We start from the raw sequence: 19,825 nt of genomic DNA, 5'->3' as shown, positions 1-19,825 counted from the left end.
TGAGACAGTGTTCCCGCCCTCTGAAGAGAATATTAATAGACATGCAGCTTAACTCTGACAGGCCTCTGACACTTTGAGAGATTCACTTTAGCAGGAGGAAGTGAAGATGTGGGATCTAAATTGGATGATTAGTAGTCAGTGTGAAATGCCCTGAAAGCTCTGATCCCTATGTCCCCTCCCCCCTCCCCCCACTTTCTCTCTGTCTCCGTGCTTCACTCTCACTGACCCTGGCAGCTCTCTGGTGCTCTGCCGAACTTCACATCTCCGTCCTGGACAGCCTTGGCAGTGAGACCTTCCCAGCCGCTGTCAAAGGTCCAATACTACTAATGTATTTCACACCTGTCTCCACCTGCCTCTTACTGTTAAATGTCTCCTGCACAGTATATTCATTCAGTCCTTTAAAAACTTTACCTACCTCTGATCTGCCCTTTGCCTGCACCATCACTGTCAAAGCCGCTGACTTCATTTACTGTAAACCGCCTCGCTCTTTCATTTGCCTGGTTGTGAGTAACTTTATGGTTACTAACTATATATGTTGCCCCAGTGACAAATTGCACCATACAACTGGGGTATGGGGAGTTGTAGCTCTTCCAGCACAGCTTAATTATCCCTCCTACACCTTCCAAAACGATACAGTACATCATGTGCTAAAGTCTAATGGTGCGTTTCTCTAAAGATAATGGGTGCTCATCGTCTGTGCTCCCAGCAGCAGCTACACACTTTGTGATTTGTTGGCATAAGATCAGTTGAAGCTGCTCTGATTATCACATGTGGAGAATAAAGTTACTGTAGAGACAGTTGTTTTCCGGGAGTGATCAGCAACGATATTAGTTTTCCTCTTTAGCAGCTGTGGTAGAAGTAGTCAGATCTTTAATTAAAAGGGATAGTTCAGATTATTTGAAGTGGGGCTGTATGAGGTACTTATCGATAGTCAGTATATTATCTACAGTAGATGGCGGTTAGCATGCCTTCATTTTGTAATCCAAGTCTCCTAAAGCCTCAACATGCCAAGTTGATTTGAAATGCGTATGTCATTTACACCATGTTTTTGGACTAATTCTTCACTGTAGATCCTTAGCTTGGAGCCACATTCACGTGCGTGTGCACACCATGTGTGTATGGTGTGACGATGTGCGTGCGCAAGTGAACAGCATGTTGGGGCTTTAGGAGACTTGGATTACACCAGATGAGCAGTATGGAACCATTTTGGGTTTTTTTCCATTGTTTTTTCTGTTTGAAAACTAGTCACCATTCATTTTTGTTAAGGAGATTCTGTTTTCCTCTGAAACTTCAGCAGTGTTTTGTGAACTAAACCCAACTGTCATGAGGGTGAAAAGATAATGACTGAATTTTAATTTTTCTGTGAACTATCCCTTTAATGCTAAGCTAAGCTAACTGGCTACCCACTGCTGGCTGTATCTTAATATTTATCACATAGACATGAGAGTGCTCTTCAATCGATTTACTCACCTCACTCCTGTTAAAAGAGAGAAAAAACCTATTTCCAAAAATGTTGAACTATTTCTCTAAATCTGACATCTAATTAAAAATGAACAACACTATTATTCTTGTCTTTAGTAAACGTCAGTGGTCTTGAAGAGTATCCTAGAAAAAAAAGATAAAAAGTTGGATGACAAGGAGAGAAAAAGAGGAGAAAATGCATGTTGACTCTAAATCAGCGTGTTGGACATTATGAAAGAATAAAGGGCAAAGACCAAGTTATTAATATTGGTATAAAAGGGTATACAGGGGCAGAAGGTCAGAAAGAGGGGGTTGGGATCAGCACAAAGTGGGTTTGGCTGTGGGAGAGATGCCAGGACATATTCAGGTTTGAAGACAAGGTTGCACGATCGATTCATAGGACTGGGACCACGGACAAAAATTGGGTTTGGAGGTCAGGGTGGACACAGGGTTCAGTTTTTACCCTGGCACAGGTGCTGCAGTGCTGATTCATACTCCTGTAGGTTGAGTTGTTTCCGGGGATGTCGTTCACTTTCCGCAACGACTCAACACTCCCAGGCTGACTAGCAAACTCCTCCAGTGGAAAGGAAGATAGACAAATTGAAATACAAGTTATTGCTCTGTATTTCATCTTTTTTTTGTTGTACAACAAGACTTTCTCTTGTAAGAGAAGTTCATTAGTGTTGGAATTATAATTAGTTTTGGACATAGTCAAGATTTCGTTGGGAACAAGAATTCCCTCTGCTTCATTTAAATGAAAAACCTACCTGTGCTATGCCAAAAATAATGTGATTAATGATGCAAACTTCAAATTCGAACAACAAACTCAAGCAGACGTTCTCAGCTTTTAATTAAAGAGGCACTGTGAGTGTGATAATACAGGACATTATCTGCGGCTGTTAGTTTAGGGAGCTGGCTTTGAAGACGAATAAAGAATCCTCAAGGAGCCTGTTCAAGTTATTTCTGTAAAGACTATAATTGGAAGCTCTATTTTTTTTCTTTCTTTTTTTGTACTTTTGAAGGCCGTGTGGAAGTACTTGCTGAAGCTGTGTGGCTTAGAAAAGACCACAGATGCCAGACACAGACCTGGTAAATTGCATTGATTAAAGCTGGTCAGGGTGGGATTTGTACACTCCATCAGATTCCCAACCTCTCTCCAGCACAACACATCGGTTCATGCGTCAATACCTCTCAGATGGATAGTTTGCGACCTCAGACTCCTCAGTGGGAGTAATTGTGCAACTGATGTGGACAGGGGAAGTCCATTCCCCTACAGACCATTATTCTCTCTGTCTCTGTATCAATGCAGGAGGACAGGCTGCCCGTAAAAACTGCTGCTGGACTCTTCTCCTTTTTCAGGGAACTTTGCCATGAGTCTGGGAAGCTGCCCAGCCTGTGAGCTGCTTAATGGGATTTTCAAGATGTCCCGTCTGTTTCTCCTGAGACAAAACTCAGAAGGTGTGTGTGACACAAAAGGTCTCTCACCTCTCTCTAAACTCTTTTATTTGTCAACTTACAAGCTGTTTGCCTTGATAATTGCTGTGAGTTGATGTGTGTGGATGAGAAATGATGCCAAGATAACACAAGAAGGGTACCATTTTATTTAGCGTAATATCACAAATTTGCCTCAAGGGACTTTACAGTTTCTATAGCTTATGACACCATCTATGTATATGGAAAATCTACACCCTCAAAAACCTTTTAATGGGGAAATAAAGTGGAAGAAACCTCCAGAAGAGCAACAGAAGAGGGGTCCATCTTCCAGGATGGACAGACATGCAATAGATGCTGCTTCTACAGAATAAATCAACATTTCTAAATTGCAGCTTGGACAATCTGGATAACAAAACTATAGACTGTAAACATAATATGAATCAGGGCGGATGTCAAGGAACTTCCAGATGCCGCCAAACAAATATTAATGCTTAGATGTAGATCAGTAATAAGATATTAATAAGTACCACTTTTGGATTATAAAAACATTTTGGAATACATGCAATTACTGGCTTCATCTGTCTGCTAAATCAATGGCTTTTTGTCTTCACATTAATGTTTCTCAAGCCTTCACTGAGATGCAACAGCACATTTAGGAACAGAGCTACGTGCCAGCATGATATTTGCCACCTGATGCGCAAGAGGGAGCAGAGGGCAGAGAGAGAGAGGGTGTTGAGTTTAAAATGTTATGATAGCACTGAAGAAGAGGGCTCTTTCACAGGCTGCATCACTGATGGATTTTAGGGTTCTTGCTATGAGTGAGGGGATCCTACATCGACACATAATTTTCTACCAAATTTAGAACAGTTTTGGTTATTTTCCATGACAGATTTCTGTCTGTGTTGTGCTAAATCTGGTCTCCTACCTTGGTTTGAGGTGGACATGGCTCAGTTGGAAAAAGGGGGATTTTATGAGGCACATCTGTGCGCCAAGACTTTGTAATACTGGAATTAAAATCTGATGGCCGTTGTTGGGTTGTTTGCTTATGTTACCAGGCAACTGTCAATTACAATATCTGAATGTTTTCTGAAACTTAAATGTTGATTGTTGCTTTATTAGTAAAGAATAGTCAATGTTACAAAGAAATAAAGAAACTAGATGTCACCCTAAAGACAAACTAAGATGGTTCTGTGGTATGGTGACATGGTCCTGCTCTACATGTCTGTACAATCCGCATCCTAAATGCTGTAAATGTACTTTTATTTGACATGTTAAAGGCATGAGCCAAACAATTTTACAATAAGATAAGATAAGATAAGATAAGATAAAACGTTATTGATGCCACAATGGGGAAATTTACGTGTTCAGAGAGTGCAGGTAGAAAAGATCAATTAAAAAAACAGAATACAAATAGAAAAGAATATGTATATTCTTTGTAGCTATAGATTTGAGAAAACTATACACACAGGCTATATACACTATAGACACATCTTCCACTTATGTGGTTTTGTGGACAGATGTATGGATATATTGTAATGTTACTTTATCTCTGTCCTTGTTGTGTGAACCATATGACTGCAAAAAACAACCCAGAGCACACTCAAAACACACACACACATTATTTATGCCACTTTGCTACTTGATTCTGACTTGCTCTTATGTCATTGGTTGTATGTCTTTTATTGTGGTAGTTATTATCAATGTCTTTGTCTTTCAATACTTAAATACCTTCTATATATATTTTATATATTGTGTATATAGTGCCTCATATGCCCCTGTTATCGTATATGTATTTTAATCAAGTAGTTTTGGTGCCTAAACCTACCCAAACTGCAACTGTTTCACAACATTAACCACATATTAGAAAGCCTCTCTGGCGGTGTTGTATATATGAGATGCAGAGGGGCATAACAAAGCAGCCTCAGTATTGGTTGATGGGATGAGAGCATGTTGTTGAGCATGAAGTGTATGTAATACTACTGTATCAGTGTTGCTGTGTGAACGCAGGGTCAGGGTATCCCAGTGCCACAGGGTTGCTGCTCTGTGTCAACTGTAGTGACAGAGGGAAAGGATCACAAAGGCTCTTCACAGGTCAGTGCTCGCCATGGAAACAAGCTGAACTGAAATGACCAGATCTTCCTCATGTAACCTGACAGCCAGCTGTAGCGTGTTGATGTTGTCAGTTCCTGAATATACAGCGTCCCACAATAACAAGAGGCATAAGTCAATGTTACAGAGGCTGACAAGGACTGGAGTGTGTGTGAGTGTGTGTGCTACATGTGTGACACAGTGTGTTAGCATGCTTTAGCCTGTGTTTGCGTGTGTGTGTGATTTACACTTACTATTCTCTGCTGCCGCTGCTTTTTTCTCAGCCTGATGAACTCCTTGTGTTGCCTTGAGACAAAGTTGACTGCTGCATACTCCAGCAGGGCGGCAAACACAAACAGGAGACACACCGCCATCCAGATGTCAATGGCCTTCACATAGGACACCTGGGAACAGACAAGGTCACAGAGTCATCAACCGCCAATCAATGAGGTTAATGGATAATGTGTGGCTTGTTCGCAGTCTACCCATTCCCCAGCCTCCTCTGGCACGTAATGACACATATCTTCGGGATTGCCGAGATTTATAATGAGTCAGTGGGACGTGGGCAGTTGACACATAGCCATGAGACAGGTCATGGCTGAGACTGGAGGAGAGCCCTGGCCGGCTGGGTCGTTCATGAGAGAAAATATGTCACAGCAAATCAGCAACGCCCACTGAGCACGCATTGTGTGCAAACTTCACTCAATTGAGCAGCAGTTTGCTAACTGTTACAGATATGTGCATAAAAGTGGGGGGGAAAGCAGGAAATGACACGTCAGTAAGATACAGTCATCCCTCTTGTGAACACTGGAAGCACTTCAAGCGTGTTTTAATCAACACTTCCACTGAATCACAGCCTCATACTACAGTATCTTGTCTGTTTTAACTGTTAATATGCTATTCAACATTTAACTGACTAGGATTTATAGTGTTAAAAATATTTCAGCTAAACAAAACATCTAATTATTAGCCTTCCTTTCATGGCTCTTTTTAAAAACTATTTTAAAAATGTTCTTTTTAATATTTCAGGCACTTATTTAATTTTTGGTAACCACCAGTGTTGAAGAACAGAGGAATATATCAAGTGGAAAGCCACATATAATCAAGAAGGTAGCTGGACTACTCAGGTGTATACAGTCCTGCTTCTACAAGGATGCATAAGCATGCATGGCTCCCTCAGTTTAATATTTTACACTCCCAGCTGAAATTTGAATAATGAACGCCAAGTGCAAGGTGGTGGGTCACACATCTGTGATGCCTACAGCTGTCAGTGCACACAACCCTTTGTAGCATGTTTGGGGCCTGCAGACTGTGAGTCTCCATGCAAATTTGGTACATGTACGTGCAGCAGCACAACGTGTAAAGGGCTAGGTGAAGGTCAGTATAGATCAGCCGGTGTTGTGATTATTAAATAGTCCCTCAGCAAGTCCCATCACTTGTCTCATAACTCTGAAACAACGGAGCCAATCACAGTTAAACGTGATAACGAGGCCAGCAAACAGAAAGCTTTACATCACAAATTGTCTGATAGTTTAGAGTGATTTTTCTGTGTAGTATTATTAATAAAGAGATGCATACTTGTGAAAATACATTCTGACTTGCTTTACTTTTGTATTTTAATGACCTGCTTTGACTTTTGTTTCATCTTCATTTGTTGACTTCATCTTTCTGGTTAGCCCTAAATCCTGCAGTGTACTTTTTTGACCATCTGCTCCCACGTGTAACAAAGTTTAAACCAGCCACCCCTGCAAAATTTGCATTGGGTCCTGCAGGATCTCAATCCCCATGCAGTCCTCTACAGAACAGGACAGTTTTTTATGTCTTGACATTAAAGAAGTGTTCCTACCGTAATTTTCTGCTTACTCACTTTTTAGTATTGTGTAACGTTTGTGCACATTAGTAGTATTTACATACTTTGCAGCAGGAGAGTCCTATAATTTGATTTAAGAAATGCACAATCAATCAATAAATAGCAAGCAATCCACAGTAATTCAGCTCAAACCATGGTGCTTTGTTGAACTACAAAAGTTTAAAAGCCTTTATTATTCTGGTTACATGATTCAGCATGAGGTCAATGTGTATTGACTGTATATGGACAGTAGTGGCTTTAAGTAGTAGACCGCCAGATGGGTCCCAGAGAAAGCCTTGCCTTTAACATCAGTCCTCAAAATATTATGATCTTAAAAAAAGGGTACAAAAAATCTGCTAGAGCAGTGAAGATATTTTCCAATATCGTCTATTTTATTTTATTTTTATTTTTCTAAAGTTGGACTTTATGCCTTTAATTGTCAGGACAGCTGAAGGACCAACTGGACCAACAGCCAGTACATGGGGTGTATGCTCAAATTCTGTCCTCAGATTTTCTTACTTGCCTCAAAAAAACAAGGTTTTTGTCTTGTGAAATCCTGGATAGGCTACTTTCTAGAGCCCAGTTGATGAGATTTTTGCCAATATCGATATTTGGGGCAAAGGCAGAGGCAAAAACAAAATATGATAATGATATACTGGCTGATATTCTATGTACAGGATACAATGTACAGAATATAGATTATATATCTAAAGTTTTTTGCAGTGATCAAACACTGACAAAGACAGGTAACGAGGGCAGGATATTTTGCAGTTTAACAATAAACCTTATTGCCTAAAATATCATCAGGTCACTGAAACAGTAAACTTACACTGGTATTTTTAATTATTACAAATATCTAAATAAAAACAACACACACACACAAATAGAACTAAATCTGGCAGGGGAAGGTGAAAGAACAGTGCTTCCTCTCCTTCATTATCACCACTTAGGTTCTACTAAGCAAGCCACTTAACCCCCAACTGCTCCCGAGGAGCTGCTCAGTGGCAGATAAGACTGTGGTTGTACTGGGCAGCTTCCAGGTGTGAATGTGTGTAGCTGTGTGAATGTGAACAGGCCGTTCCTGAAGAGAGAACCTGGCTCTGATTATTCCCCAGTTACATGAAGTAAAAAATCCCACTTCCTAAGGATCAAAATGCACAAAAACTGCAGTCAAACCCGAAAACCACCAGTCAGTCTAAACCGGTAACGTAGCACCAGGCAGAGGTGTTGTTGCTATGGTAACCAGCAATCTAATATACCTTGTGCACTGATTTAGAACATCGGTTAAAGTGTTGGCTGGATGTGTTGTCATGATGTTCTACAACCAGGACTGGGACGGTTACTTTAAAAATGTATTAATGACCTGTAAAACATGCAAAATGTATTTTTTTCTGCTAATAATGTCCACTTTTACTAAATGTCAATATCTGTTGTTTGATTATTTCTTTTTCTCTGTAATTGTAATGTAATATAGTTAAGTTTTTTTTTTTTTTAAATATCCTTACATAATCCTGTTACATGTACAACTAATTGTACAACAAACGCATTTTAAAAGTGTTTACCGTCATGATGGTACGATACAGTCTGTCTAACCTTCTCCTCAGGTACGATGTGCCCTGCCCTGCATGTCTTTCACATGCCAGCGTCCTCACCCCACCTGACATTTGTTTTCTGCTCCCTGGTGAGTCTCTAAATCAGGACCTGCCTCATGCAAAGTCAGCGTTTCATGACTAAATACGCCATAATAGGTCGTCCCATTCCAAAACCTCCTACAAATGTCTCTTTTACCAAACTCTGGAAGACACAACCGGTGCAGGCCTATATTTTGTAGACCGACGAAAGATCCATTGCGTGTCTGCCACTTGTTTCATGGAGCATTTGGGCTGGCTTTGTTAGCTTGACTGGAAATATCAGGCATGAAAGGTAATCTTGTAAATCATGTATCACCTTTTTGGGATATGGCAGTGTAAAATGTCAGACTAGTCTACAAGTTTCAGACCTGGGCCATTATCCGTTTATTACATTTTTAAAAAATGTAGTACTGACCTTTTTGTGGAGCTCATAGCATTATGTAATGCTATTTTCTCTCATACACACCTTCTTATTGGCGGAACAACAGCATATGATTACAGTTACACAATATATTTATTGGTTTCTGTGACCAAAATTTCAAAAACAATAGCAGTGAAAATGATGCATTTAGAGCAGTCTGAATGAGAGTCTTGCTCATAGGGAAACTTTCTACAGAACCTATATATATGTGTGTGTCAGAAAGTAAGAAAAAACACAATAGGCCCCCTTTAAATAGACCAACATCAGGTTTTCACTAGTCTCCAGACTCACCTTGGGCAGTGAGGCTCTTGAACCAGAGCTCTGTGTGGTCATGGTCAGTACGGTGGTTATGCCCAGGCCCACTCTGGCAGGTGCTGCGTCCATGTTTATCCAGAAAGACACCCATGATAGGATGACAATGAGGAGGGAAGGGATGTACATCTGGATCAAGTAGTAGCCCATTTGACGTTCGAGATGGAACTTCACCTCGATGCAGGTGAATTTACCTGCAGACACATTACATAGTATATTCAATTTTTATGCTTTGGTGTTTAAATACATATATTGGATAAAGATATAGTGACAGTACATTTCATTTTGAAGCAACTCTTCTTTTAACCATATAACAAGTCAACAACAAGAACCACCAGTGTACAGTCTTCACGTTGTTTTAGTTTCTGAGTCTCTGTGGTACACCAAACTAATTTTACATGCCTCTGGAGATGAAATCAGCCAAAGCACTCAATTACAATTTGGATTTTCAGCAAGCGGTCCCTGGATTCTCAACACCTCAAATGGATTTCATTTTGTACCTGTGTTGTAATACTTGGTGCAGTAGCCCAAATCCTTCTCCTCTTTTAGCACAAACTGGGGGAGGGTGAGATCATCAGCCACCTGAACAGGGTTCTCAGACAGCCACTCAAAGATCAAGTCATTCATGGTGTAACCAACTGTGAAAAGAGAACACAGGAGATGAAGAAGAGACAGAAGATATTAAAATAAAGGAGAAATGGTAAGAAATGTGCCACTTTAGCTCAGACTATATTGAACAGAATAGACTACAACTTGTTTTCTTCTATCCTTGAATCTTGCACACAATTTCAGACAAACTGTGGCATACCTTGGAAAGATTTATTTTTTTTTTATCACAGCATTATATTAAATTAGCTGGTAACCAGTGCATTTGGTGATAAGATACACGTTTACATTTAGGGTTTTTTTTTGGAAAGTGATGCATTTACTTGCACTGCCTCCATAATTTTCAGCCTCGCTTTGTACTGGGCAACAAATATTAAGACCATAATCTTCTGGTTGGATGACTCACATCAACAAGCCAATTGGCTAAAAATGGAAAGAGAGGATTTCTTTCTTTTCTCCATAGGCACAATTGTCATGTCTCCAGTACCACAGTAAATCAACATATGACCATAATCCTATAATACATGGTACCATTTGTATCTGGAAACAGTCGAAGCCCAGCCTCACACTGAGAGACATGTTTTTACTTCATCCAACTGCAATTGGACTACAGCGCTGTAAGTCCAGATAAGCTTGATGACAGTTTGAATAAGCAGGCAGATACCAAGAAGCTGATGTCCAACATTTACATGTGCAGAACATTAATGCACCTTCATCTGAAGTCTACAAGCCTGCATGGGAGAATGAGCTGGGTCAACAATTTCAAAAGACATATCGGACGAAAGGTTACAGTATGTTCACACTCACTCTACAAACTCCAGGCATTGACTGATACAGTTTGAAGTGCTGCACAGGTTAAACTATTCCAAATCTAAACTCAATAAAATATTTCCCAATATTTCTCTACAGCAAATATCAATCCTAAGTCTCCACTTTAGGAATCAAGAAACTAATGAATTAAGATAATTTATGATCACTGCACAACACAGTGTTGTACAGCAGAATTAGAACTGTAGTTTCTTAAAGCCACACAAAATTCAACATACAGATAATTAATTCGGAATGGAGTAGAATAAAATATAAAACAACATGTACAGCTATTTACATATACATGTACACACCCAGGAAATAATTCTGTAGTGCATTTTTTTAATTTGAAAATTTAATTAAATTTAATTTAATTATTAATCAATTAATCAATTGTGTGCATTTCAACTCCCAATTAAAGAAAATGCTCAAAATTTGCAACCCTAAACTGAATGCAAAATCAAGAATTACAAGTGATTTTGGGCAGGTGGTTAGATGACAATCCCCCTTTTTTCTGTTTCCTTTTTCCTTTCTCTTCCTTTTCTCTCTCCTTATTTTATGCCATATTTGTGAAATATTATTAAAAAATGAAACAGTTCTGTATAAATGTCAAGCTTTTTGCACAAATGCATCCTATATAAATATTTTCAACATGGTATTTCAGCAAAGACGCTACAAGTAGACATAGGGGTGTGTATTTGTTATAGATTATGAAGGGGGGATGTGTTGTTGCTTCAAGTATTACAAAGACAAGACCGTTTATTATATATTTCAAATTACTGCATGAAATCAAGTGCACTACTGCACTAGTTGTTAAATATTCTTTGCTTGTTATGACTATTGTTATGATCCTCATTCCCCTCCTCCTCCTCCTTAACCTAATTTCTCTCCTACACCACAACTCCAACTGGATCTTGTTACCACAGTATAAAATGTGTGCATGAGAAACAGCAGAAACCTTGGCTAATGAGACTCAGAGAGAGAAGGAGAAACTTGCAAGACTGTGGTGATGTAATGTCACTTTTGCCCATCTGTCCAGCTACCAGCTACCCTCTGCCATCATGTTTGTCACAGTAAAGGTCACCTACCGCAGCTACAGTCATGTTGTCTCAGTTGCTTGAAGGTTACAGAAAAAGGGGAGGACATGAGGAGCATATCTGCCTATGACAGTGGGAGATACTGTAGGAGCTGCAGACACACACTGAGCTGATTTGTGTGTAATTTTTCCAATGCACACTACAAACCATGTGCACCAGTGGTAAAGGACAAACTGTGACATGATGGAATATACAGACAGCCTATATATATGTTTACAAGCAGAGATGGGCACTTATAGACATCACAAAGTATCTTGTTACTGATTACAAATACTTGCTCATCAAATGCAACAAAATCAAATACAAAATACTGGTATGAGAAAACGCATTTAATTAAAATACAAGTAATTTGAAATTTGACATACAAAAATACCATTTTAGGCGCGTGGATCTGACCTTAACCCTCCTACACTGAAAATATGTGCTCTTCTAATTCCCCACATCATAGATTTGAAGTGGCCAATCAGAATATCTTGGAGGTGAGAGACTGTGAATTCAGTGTGGGTTCTAGGGCTGGGATGCCATGAACTGTGATTCAATATTACGATTTATTGGATTTTTTGTTTTGTTTTTTCCAACACAAGACCATCGTGGAAGAGGAATCATACACTTCTACTGTTCGACTGTTTACCATGAGTCATAACTCTAAAAAAAACTGCACATCACATGTCAGTCAGTCTATCTGAATTTTATTTCAGCAGCAGTAAATAAAGTAGTACTTGAAGTAAAGTACTTCCTCTAGCTGTTTCTGCTCAGCAGATTAATGCCATAAGAAAACAATACAGAAATTCAGATGTTAGGACAAAATTAAGAGAGTCACTGGCTGTATTTTTTAAACCCATTGAGAATTTGACTTTTGACCCTTTGAGGTTGCTGTCGCTAGTCAGTGTGGAGCATACAGAGCATATGAAGTAAAATGGATCAGTTTGTTCAAACAATATTACTACAATCGCAGTACTGATTTCTATTAGCATACTAATAGGAACTCCTATCATGTGTTAGCATTGAGGTAAAGAACTAAGCGTTATTTATTTATGTATCTAAAAAAAATCAATTCAGCAAACAAAAACTTGAGTCAATAATTGTGAAAAATTACAATTTTTTCTCCCACCCCTAGGGGTTTTAACCCATCCTCACAAAAAATACAAACACAAAACACAAGTATAAAACAGGTATATAATGTTGTTTGAGCAAACAGCTTATTACGACCCACATTTATATTTTTGTTCTGTGACCACTAGTGGTTGTCATAATTATGAAAGTAAAAAGATAGTATAAAGAAAGTAACTGGACTTTGATCCAGTAGACTGGGGTTCATGTCCTATGTGAAACCAATAGAAAGGTCAACTCTGAAATTTTAAGTTACTTAGATTATATTACGTATGTGTCTTACATAACAAACTTATTTTAACCAAAACCACAATCCACTTCTCCTCAACTTATCCAGAGTAGCTTATTTCCTCAAGCTACTGGTCATGAGGAAAACATGAAATATGGTAGTCCACAATGAGCTCATTGCTGACAGGACATGTCACTTGATTCACTTACATTTAGCCAAAGATTTTTTTCTCCTACAGTTTAAACCTGGGGATGGAAAAATGAGAATCTCGAGAATAAAATGACACACTAAATAATGGATTTTAAGTAGCTCAAATATACAAATACATACTCTTAAAGTATTTTGTTACAAATTACATCTTATTTTTTTTCTGACCATAAAAATACAAAAAAACAAAATACAAAAGTAATTAATTGTATTTTAAATTCATTTAATTTAAATTCTGCTAATCTGTTTGCAAGTCAATATACAGTTTAGCAAAGACACTCTTAGACCCTCAGGACAAGTCAATAATAATTTTGCTTTTCCACATGGTTGATTTACTTGCTACTTTTGAGAGCACTCCTTCTCACAGCTGCCTGATCATAGGTATATTAAAAATGCATGCCACATGCAACAACAGTGCAGGAATCCTTGCACATCTGAATAACACTGATGTCTCCTGGGACCCTTTAGGGCCTGAGTTACAAAGACATCAATTATTCAAGATGTTATAACCTATCCTGTACCACACGCCTGAAAAACAACACCACTAAAACACGCGTATCCTGTTCATGAGGAGAATTCACACATCCTGTTGTAACAAGCGAGGGGAATACCAATGCTTTCCGAAGTTAATGTAATGTTCTTCTTTTCTTCAGCCAGCTGCACCTAAGAGGCAGCAAACCATAATTGACATTGTGTTCAAGGTGCAATAAAATAAATGAAATTCATGAAGCACAGAGTGTGGAATAACTTCGCGAGTTAGAGTAATGACCGTTAGTTGCATGTGGTCTTCTTTTTCATGATCTCAAGCGCTTCACCTAATGAAAGTCACTATCTTACTGCAGCTAACAGTCATGCTTCAGATTCGCTGTCTTAGTCTTGCTTTACACTCACAGCGTAAGTTACAAAGCAGATTTGAGGTTACTGAACACTAATGGCTCAAGGCAAAGTGAAGTGGTATAAGCTGCATATATGGGACTTTGATGTGTCAGAAGAAGGCAGAATCGTCTGGTTGGTTCTATTTATATATCTATATAAGCCTGTGGCATGAAAGGCCAGAAAAGAAGATTGGCCTTGGCTCTCTCAAACCCCAAAGATAACTCTTCTCTCCCTTTTTTTTTTTTTTTTTTTTTACCCCCATCACTCGCCTCTCTCTGGCTTTCTCATGTTGAACAGACGGTGTTTCCACAGCTCCAGCAGCGGCAGTAAAACCTATGATGTCCTCTTACCATCGAGCTCTAGCCAAGGTGATCACACTCTTGGGTGTCGTACTAACACTTGTCAACACAAGGCCAAGTATTCTCACTAGGCCTTTAATCAGAAATGATTACATCTCCTCTCATAGCAGTGTGATACACTTACCCAAACATAAATGCACTCACTGCTGCTTTAAATGGTTTAGTTTGGATTATTTGATGTGGGGGTGTATGAGGCACTTATATAGTCAGTGTATTAGCTACTGGAGATGGCAGTTGGTGGACGAATATACATAGATGTTGCATTGGCTGCTTTGGCTTGTTGCTGCATTATGTCAGCATCACCACCATTTTCCTCAGATCAAGACTGACCTGTGAAGAAATACATGTAAATGGGGGAGTTGCGTTTTCATTCCTTTATTTTTGGTGTTTCCAGAAAAAGTGCAACATCCCATTTGCATGTATTTGTTCACAGGTCAGTCTTGATCTGAGGAAAATGTCAGCAATGTTGACATACGATCCAATAAGGCCAATGCAGTGTTTTCATATATGTGTCCATGGTTGGAACACCCCAGTTTGGAGAAGCAGAGAGGGACACCAGCATGAACGCTAAGCAGTGTGCTGCTGTGGACAGGGTCAGCAGCAAACAGTATTTTAGCCACTTAAAAGAAAAAGGTCCAGCTAAAAAAATAACAACATATGTTTATGCGTCTGCTATGTTTAGAATATTTCACTGCTTTACTTTGCCGTCAAACAGCCTTTTCTGATGGGAAACTGCAAAAGCCATATATCACTCCCTCCGCTCAGCCAAACTCCATGGGCAAAATCAGTCATTTTACCTCACAGAAAATGGGAGTTGAAAGACTACCGCTTCCTTGATTTGTTAGTTTGTTTGTGTTACTGTATGACTTTTAACAGGATAGTTCAGTTTTGCCAAAGTCACACAATAACACGAACAAACTAACTGATCCAGGCAGGGTAACTGGAGGTAAAATCGTTGGTTTTGGAGTTTGGAGAGAGCAATATTTGGCTTATATAACAGCAGTTTCCACACCAGAAAGTAGTGAAAATATTCTAAATATAGAGTACACTTAAACTGATATGAATTTTATTTAGATGGACATTTTTTAGGTGGCTAAAACACTTCTTGCTTCTCTCTACCTTCGGCTTGTCTGTTGATATCTACTGCAATTAATACACTGATTCTCAGTAAGTACATCATCTGACATCAAATACTCCAAACTATCCCTTTAAGCATACATCAGTTTCTCCTCTTCCATACACTCCTAAAGGGTAAAAATATTTCTTTTTTTGTTTGTTTTTTTGGTTTTATGCTGGCTGATGTAGGTTCTGCACTGAATTTATTGGATTTATTTTTATCTGTTTGTCCCTGTATTAATTTGTAGAAATAAATCATGTTGCCTCCTGGTCAAAGAGAGAGTAACTAGCTCTATACAAACCAATACCTCTTGTTCTTGTTGGATCAGATAAGGATATATAGCAGGTAGAGATACCAGCATTCAACTTGACATATTTATTTGTGAGAAATTCTCCTAAAAAGGTCCAGTGACTTCCAGGTATGAGTGCTCCTTCTGTATCCTTGCGTTTGCTGGACTTAAATTCTTTTGTCCCTCTAACGGGAAATTAGGTCTCCTCTAGGCACAGGGGCGGGTCACATATAATAAAAGGGACACAAAATTAAAGTTTTATTATTTATATCCTGGAAATTGGTTTCATGAGGGCAGATACTATCTTTGCTAAAGGCAAGAGGAGACTGAAAGGGGAGAAAATTATTCTTCTTGCGTTTTTATCAATGTAATAACATTATAAAAGGCTTCAAATGCTTTTTGTACATTCCTTGAACTTCCCTGTTTTAATAATTGTACAGTAAATGTGAACAAGTAAAAAATGATGAACAAGGGACAGTTAGCTAAACCCCTTTTTCTGTAGAGGGGTCTTAATATTCAATATTTCACTTATAACGTTAGACAAAAGAAGACTTTTAAAGCGAGGACTAACCAGTGTATTTGATGAGAGACACTAATGTTAACCTGAACTCTGATGTAGGAGCATCTATGACTGACTTCCACACTGTGGTGGTGATGGGATGCTTGTAGTGACTGGGGATTTCTTAATGTAGCAAAATAATAATTCCCCTGACATTTTGAGATGGTGCTCACTAAAGAGCCAGTGGATGGAGCTTCACCTAGTCCACCTCCAGCCCTAGGTCCAACTGCACCCCAGCCCAAGCTCAGGCCTACTTCAAGACTGACAGAGGCATGTGTGTGAGGAGGGCTGGAGCAATATGCCTATCTTCAAAACTATTACGATACTTAGGTACTGATTTGTTGTGCATTGCATTTCTACAAGTATTGCAATTTAATATTATGATTTATTGTGATCTTTGTTTGCTTTTTGAACACTAAGCCATGGGAAGAGTTGAATCATGAGTCAGAAATTTGAAAACAATGGCCATCACATGTCTGTTGGTCTGCCTGAGTTTTATTTCAGCAGATAAAAGTAGAAAAAGTAGAAAACATAATATATATATATATATATATATATAAGACGTTTGGCCAAAATTAATAAAGCCCCTGAAAACTGCACACAGCACAAATGTGAGTCAGCCTCTCAGTGAACCCTGGCTGACCAGGACCAGAGCATCTGAGACAGTACCAAAACATAATAATATAACCTGAGTTGACCAGTGGAATAATGAATATTCTGACAACCTTACATGTAATAACCAGACATTTTGGCGATTTTAGTGCTTGTAAACCGTAACTTGTGTGGATGACTGGGGGAGACTGCTAGTTCTGTTGCCAAAACGCTCATGCAGCTTTTTGATAACGTTAACTATCAAAGGATCAATATATCATTGAGCCCCAGTTGCCAAGGCCACACCCATTTCTGGGACAAGGATCACGATTTTATATAATAACAAAAATAGGAAAACAAATAAACATACAAATCCAACACAATCTCTGAAATCTCATTCTTCCTGAAAAAGAAAGGATCCCAAAAATAGAGCAGTAAGAATTTATGATTCTCTAGAGAACGGTAATTCTTTATTCTGGCAGCAATGTTAATTCATTTTTGTTGACAATAAATATCAATTAGCAAATTTATGCTGAATAAAAAATGGAGACAGCCATTTAACAACCTTGGCTTTGACACTGAGATTTGAGGCACATGAGAAACATGAATATTCACTTTCACTGTGGTAAATAGCTAAATGATGCTGGTGACAGTTAGTTAACGTCAGCCTGAGTGAGAGGCTCCTCGAATCTAGTCATAAGATAACGTTACAATACAACAGCATCAGACCATTATCTCTACATTTCAGCCTATCTTAGACTAACAGTTGTCTATTAACATTTAACATTTAGACTAAAGATACCTGGTAATTTAATATTAGTAATGTTTGGCAACTGTTGACTCATTGATCCACTTGCACAAGGAAAGACTGAAGGAGCATGACAGCTGGACGATCAACCTTAATTTATTACAGTATCGCAAACACTCAGGTGCAGTTCCTAAAAAAAAAAAGTTAAACATAACGAAAAAAAAAGGTTTGTTTAACTTGGCATGAATTCATATAAACTTGTCAAAATTGAAATTCAAAAACGTAAATTTATATTATTTTCCATGGGGCTGTCACTGGTCCAGACAGTTGGAGCTGAACTCAGTCAAGCTCTACCCATCTGGCTCTGCAATGAACATAACTCTGGAGGTCATTCTGGGCTACTACTAAGCTAGTTAGCCTGAAATGCTAATCTTTCCAGATTTACATATTGTGTAATCTATTCCTTATGCTTTTGCTCCTGTATTTTTGGTTTTGGAGAGGGTAAAAAAAAAAAAAACACTATCCAAATTATTTACAGTTTATATAGGGTATCACTTACTACATCCTCCACCATGCACACTGATTCAACATGCAGAGAAATCTAAATCTTGAGAGGCCCACTGTATCTGATTACCATGGCTGAGCTTTGATTGGACAATTGCTGTTCCTGCGGCTCCACCGTACATGGATTGCTGACTAGCTCAATGGTAACAATCACATTCCAGATATAATTAAGACATACCCACCAACACATGAGATGCAATCAGAAGAGATAAAGAAACCACTTTGCACATGGACTATGTAAGTATAACCCCAATAATGAGACAAATTTATAGTTATGATATGGCAAGGTTAGACACTACAAGCCAGGCAAAATGTAGAGAATCAGGAAGAGGGGGAGATATAAAAGGGGAAAAGTGAGACAAAAGGAAAAGGAAGAAGAGAAGAGGACTCACAGCTTTCAAGCTGCATGGTACAGGTCTGAATGTCCATTGGGAAATTCTTCAAGTCCATAGGGCAGGACAGGGTAAGAGTCAGCCTGAGATAGAAAAACAGATCGGAAGAGAGAAGAGGAGCAATAGGGGATGTCAAAAAGCACAAAAGGGCTCAAGGAAAGACACCAAAACACAAGGAGAGCTGACAGGTTGACAGATTAAAAGAACAGCGACATGCTGCTTTGTTTAGCAAATTATTACAAAGCGTACAATACAATAAAACTGGACAAGTGAAAGAATTAAACAGATTTTGAAAAAATTATACTGGAAAACATATTGAGTTCCTCTGCCATTTGATTACTCGTCGCACCACCGTAATGGCAAAGTAATTGGTGTAGGCATCCCTTCTTTTATTTGTTGTGGTTTTGATGCATTAAGCCTTCAAGAATCCTCAAAGATGAGAGAGAGAGCTATTTGGGAGTGTGTCTGGAGGAAAGCTGTGTAATTACCTGCTGTAATGCATCGCCCAGAGGCAAGACAAGAGCCACCAGCACTATACACACAGGCACCCATTTGCTACTGTCTTATGATGACACAATATCATTTTCACCAGCTGAAGAACACACTACAAATACCCCAGTGATTGACTCTGCAAACACTGTGTCATGTGCGTAGAGCACACAGAGATGTTTGATCCATAATTACAAAAGCAAATCTGGAGGACAGAGCAAATCAGTGGAATATTGTGACTGTATTTGCAATACTGTGAGTCTGAGTACAACAGAGGAATTTTGTTATGTTTCTCTGTCATTCAAACACTGTCAGTACACTGTACAATCAAACAAAAATAATTAACTTGTATTAAAGCATCTAAATATTCGCTGGAAATCATTGCAATTAAAAAAAAACTTTTTTAAACAACAGAATATTTTAGAGAGAAGCAGCAAACAGACTTCAATGAAGGGGTGAGATTGGTGTTTTCTTGAGCAAAATGACCAGTTTAGAACCAAAACAATGTGTTGCACTTCTTTAATCTCATGTGGACAACATGCCAATTTGTTTACATTTTCAAAATTAATCTGTTCAAATCTGCTACAAG

The 19,825-nt window shown here is 38.7% G+C and overlaps 1 protein-coding gene across 1 annotated transcript in view; it reads right to left on the bottom strand.

Moving 5' to 3' along the window:
* The window catches only part of glra4a (glycine receptor, alpha 4a), a 72,226-nt gene that overhangs the window by 3,125 nt on the left and 49,276 nt on the right, over positions 1-19,825 (bottom strand). The window contains exons 5-8 of the mRNA XM_084719554.1: positions 18,748-18,830; positions 9,697-9,834; positions 9,176-9,390; positions 5,238-5,387 (exon numbers count right to left, since the gene is read on the bottom strand). Coding sequence (XP_084575680.1) covers positions 5,238-5,387; positions 9,176-9,390; positions 9,697-9,834; positions 18,748-18,830 — 586 coding nt within the window. The remainder of the gene's footprint in view (positions 1-5,237; positions 5,388-9,175; positions 9,391-9,696; positions 9,835-18,747; positions 18,831-19,825) is intronic.

The sequence above is a fragment of the Lutjanus erythropterus genome, chromosome 5, assembly GCF_056507025.1.
Source record: "Lutjanus erythropterus isolate fLutEry1 chromosome 5, fLutEry1.hap2, whole genome shotgun sequence".
In the NCBI taxonomy this organism is placed as follows: Eukaryota; Metazoa; Chordata; class Actinopteri; order Lutjaniformes; family Lutjanidae; genus Lutjanus; species Lutjanus erythropterus.
The sequence above is the reverse complement of the archived record's forward strand: the minus strand, read 5'-3'. Positions and strand labels throughout refer to the sequence as shown.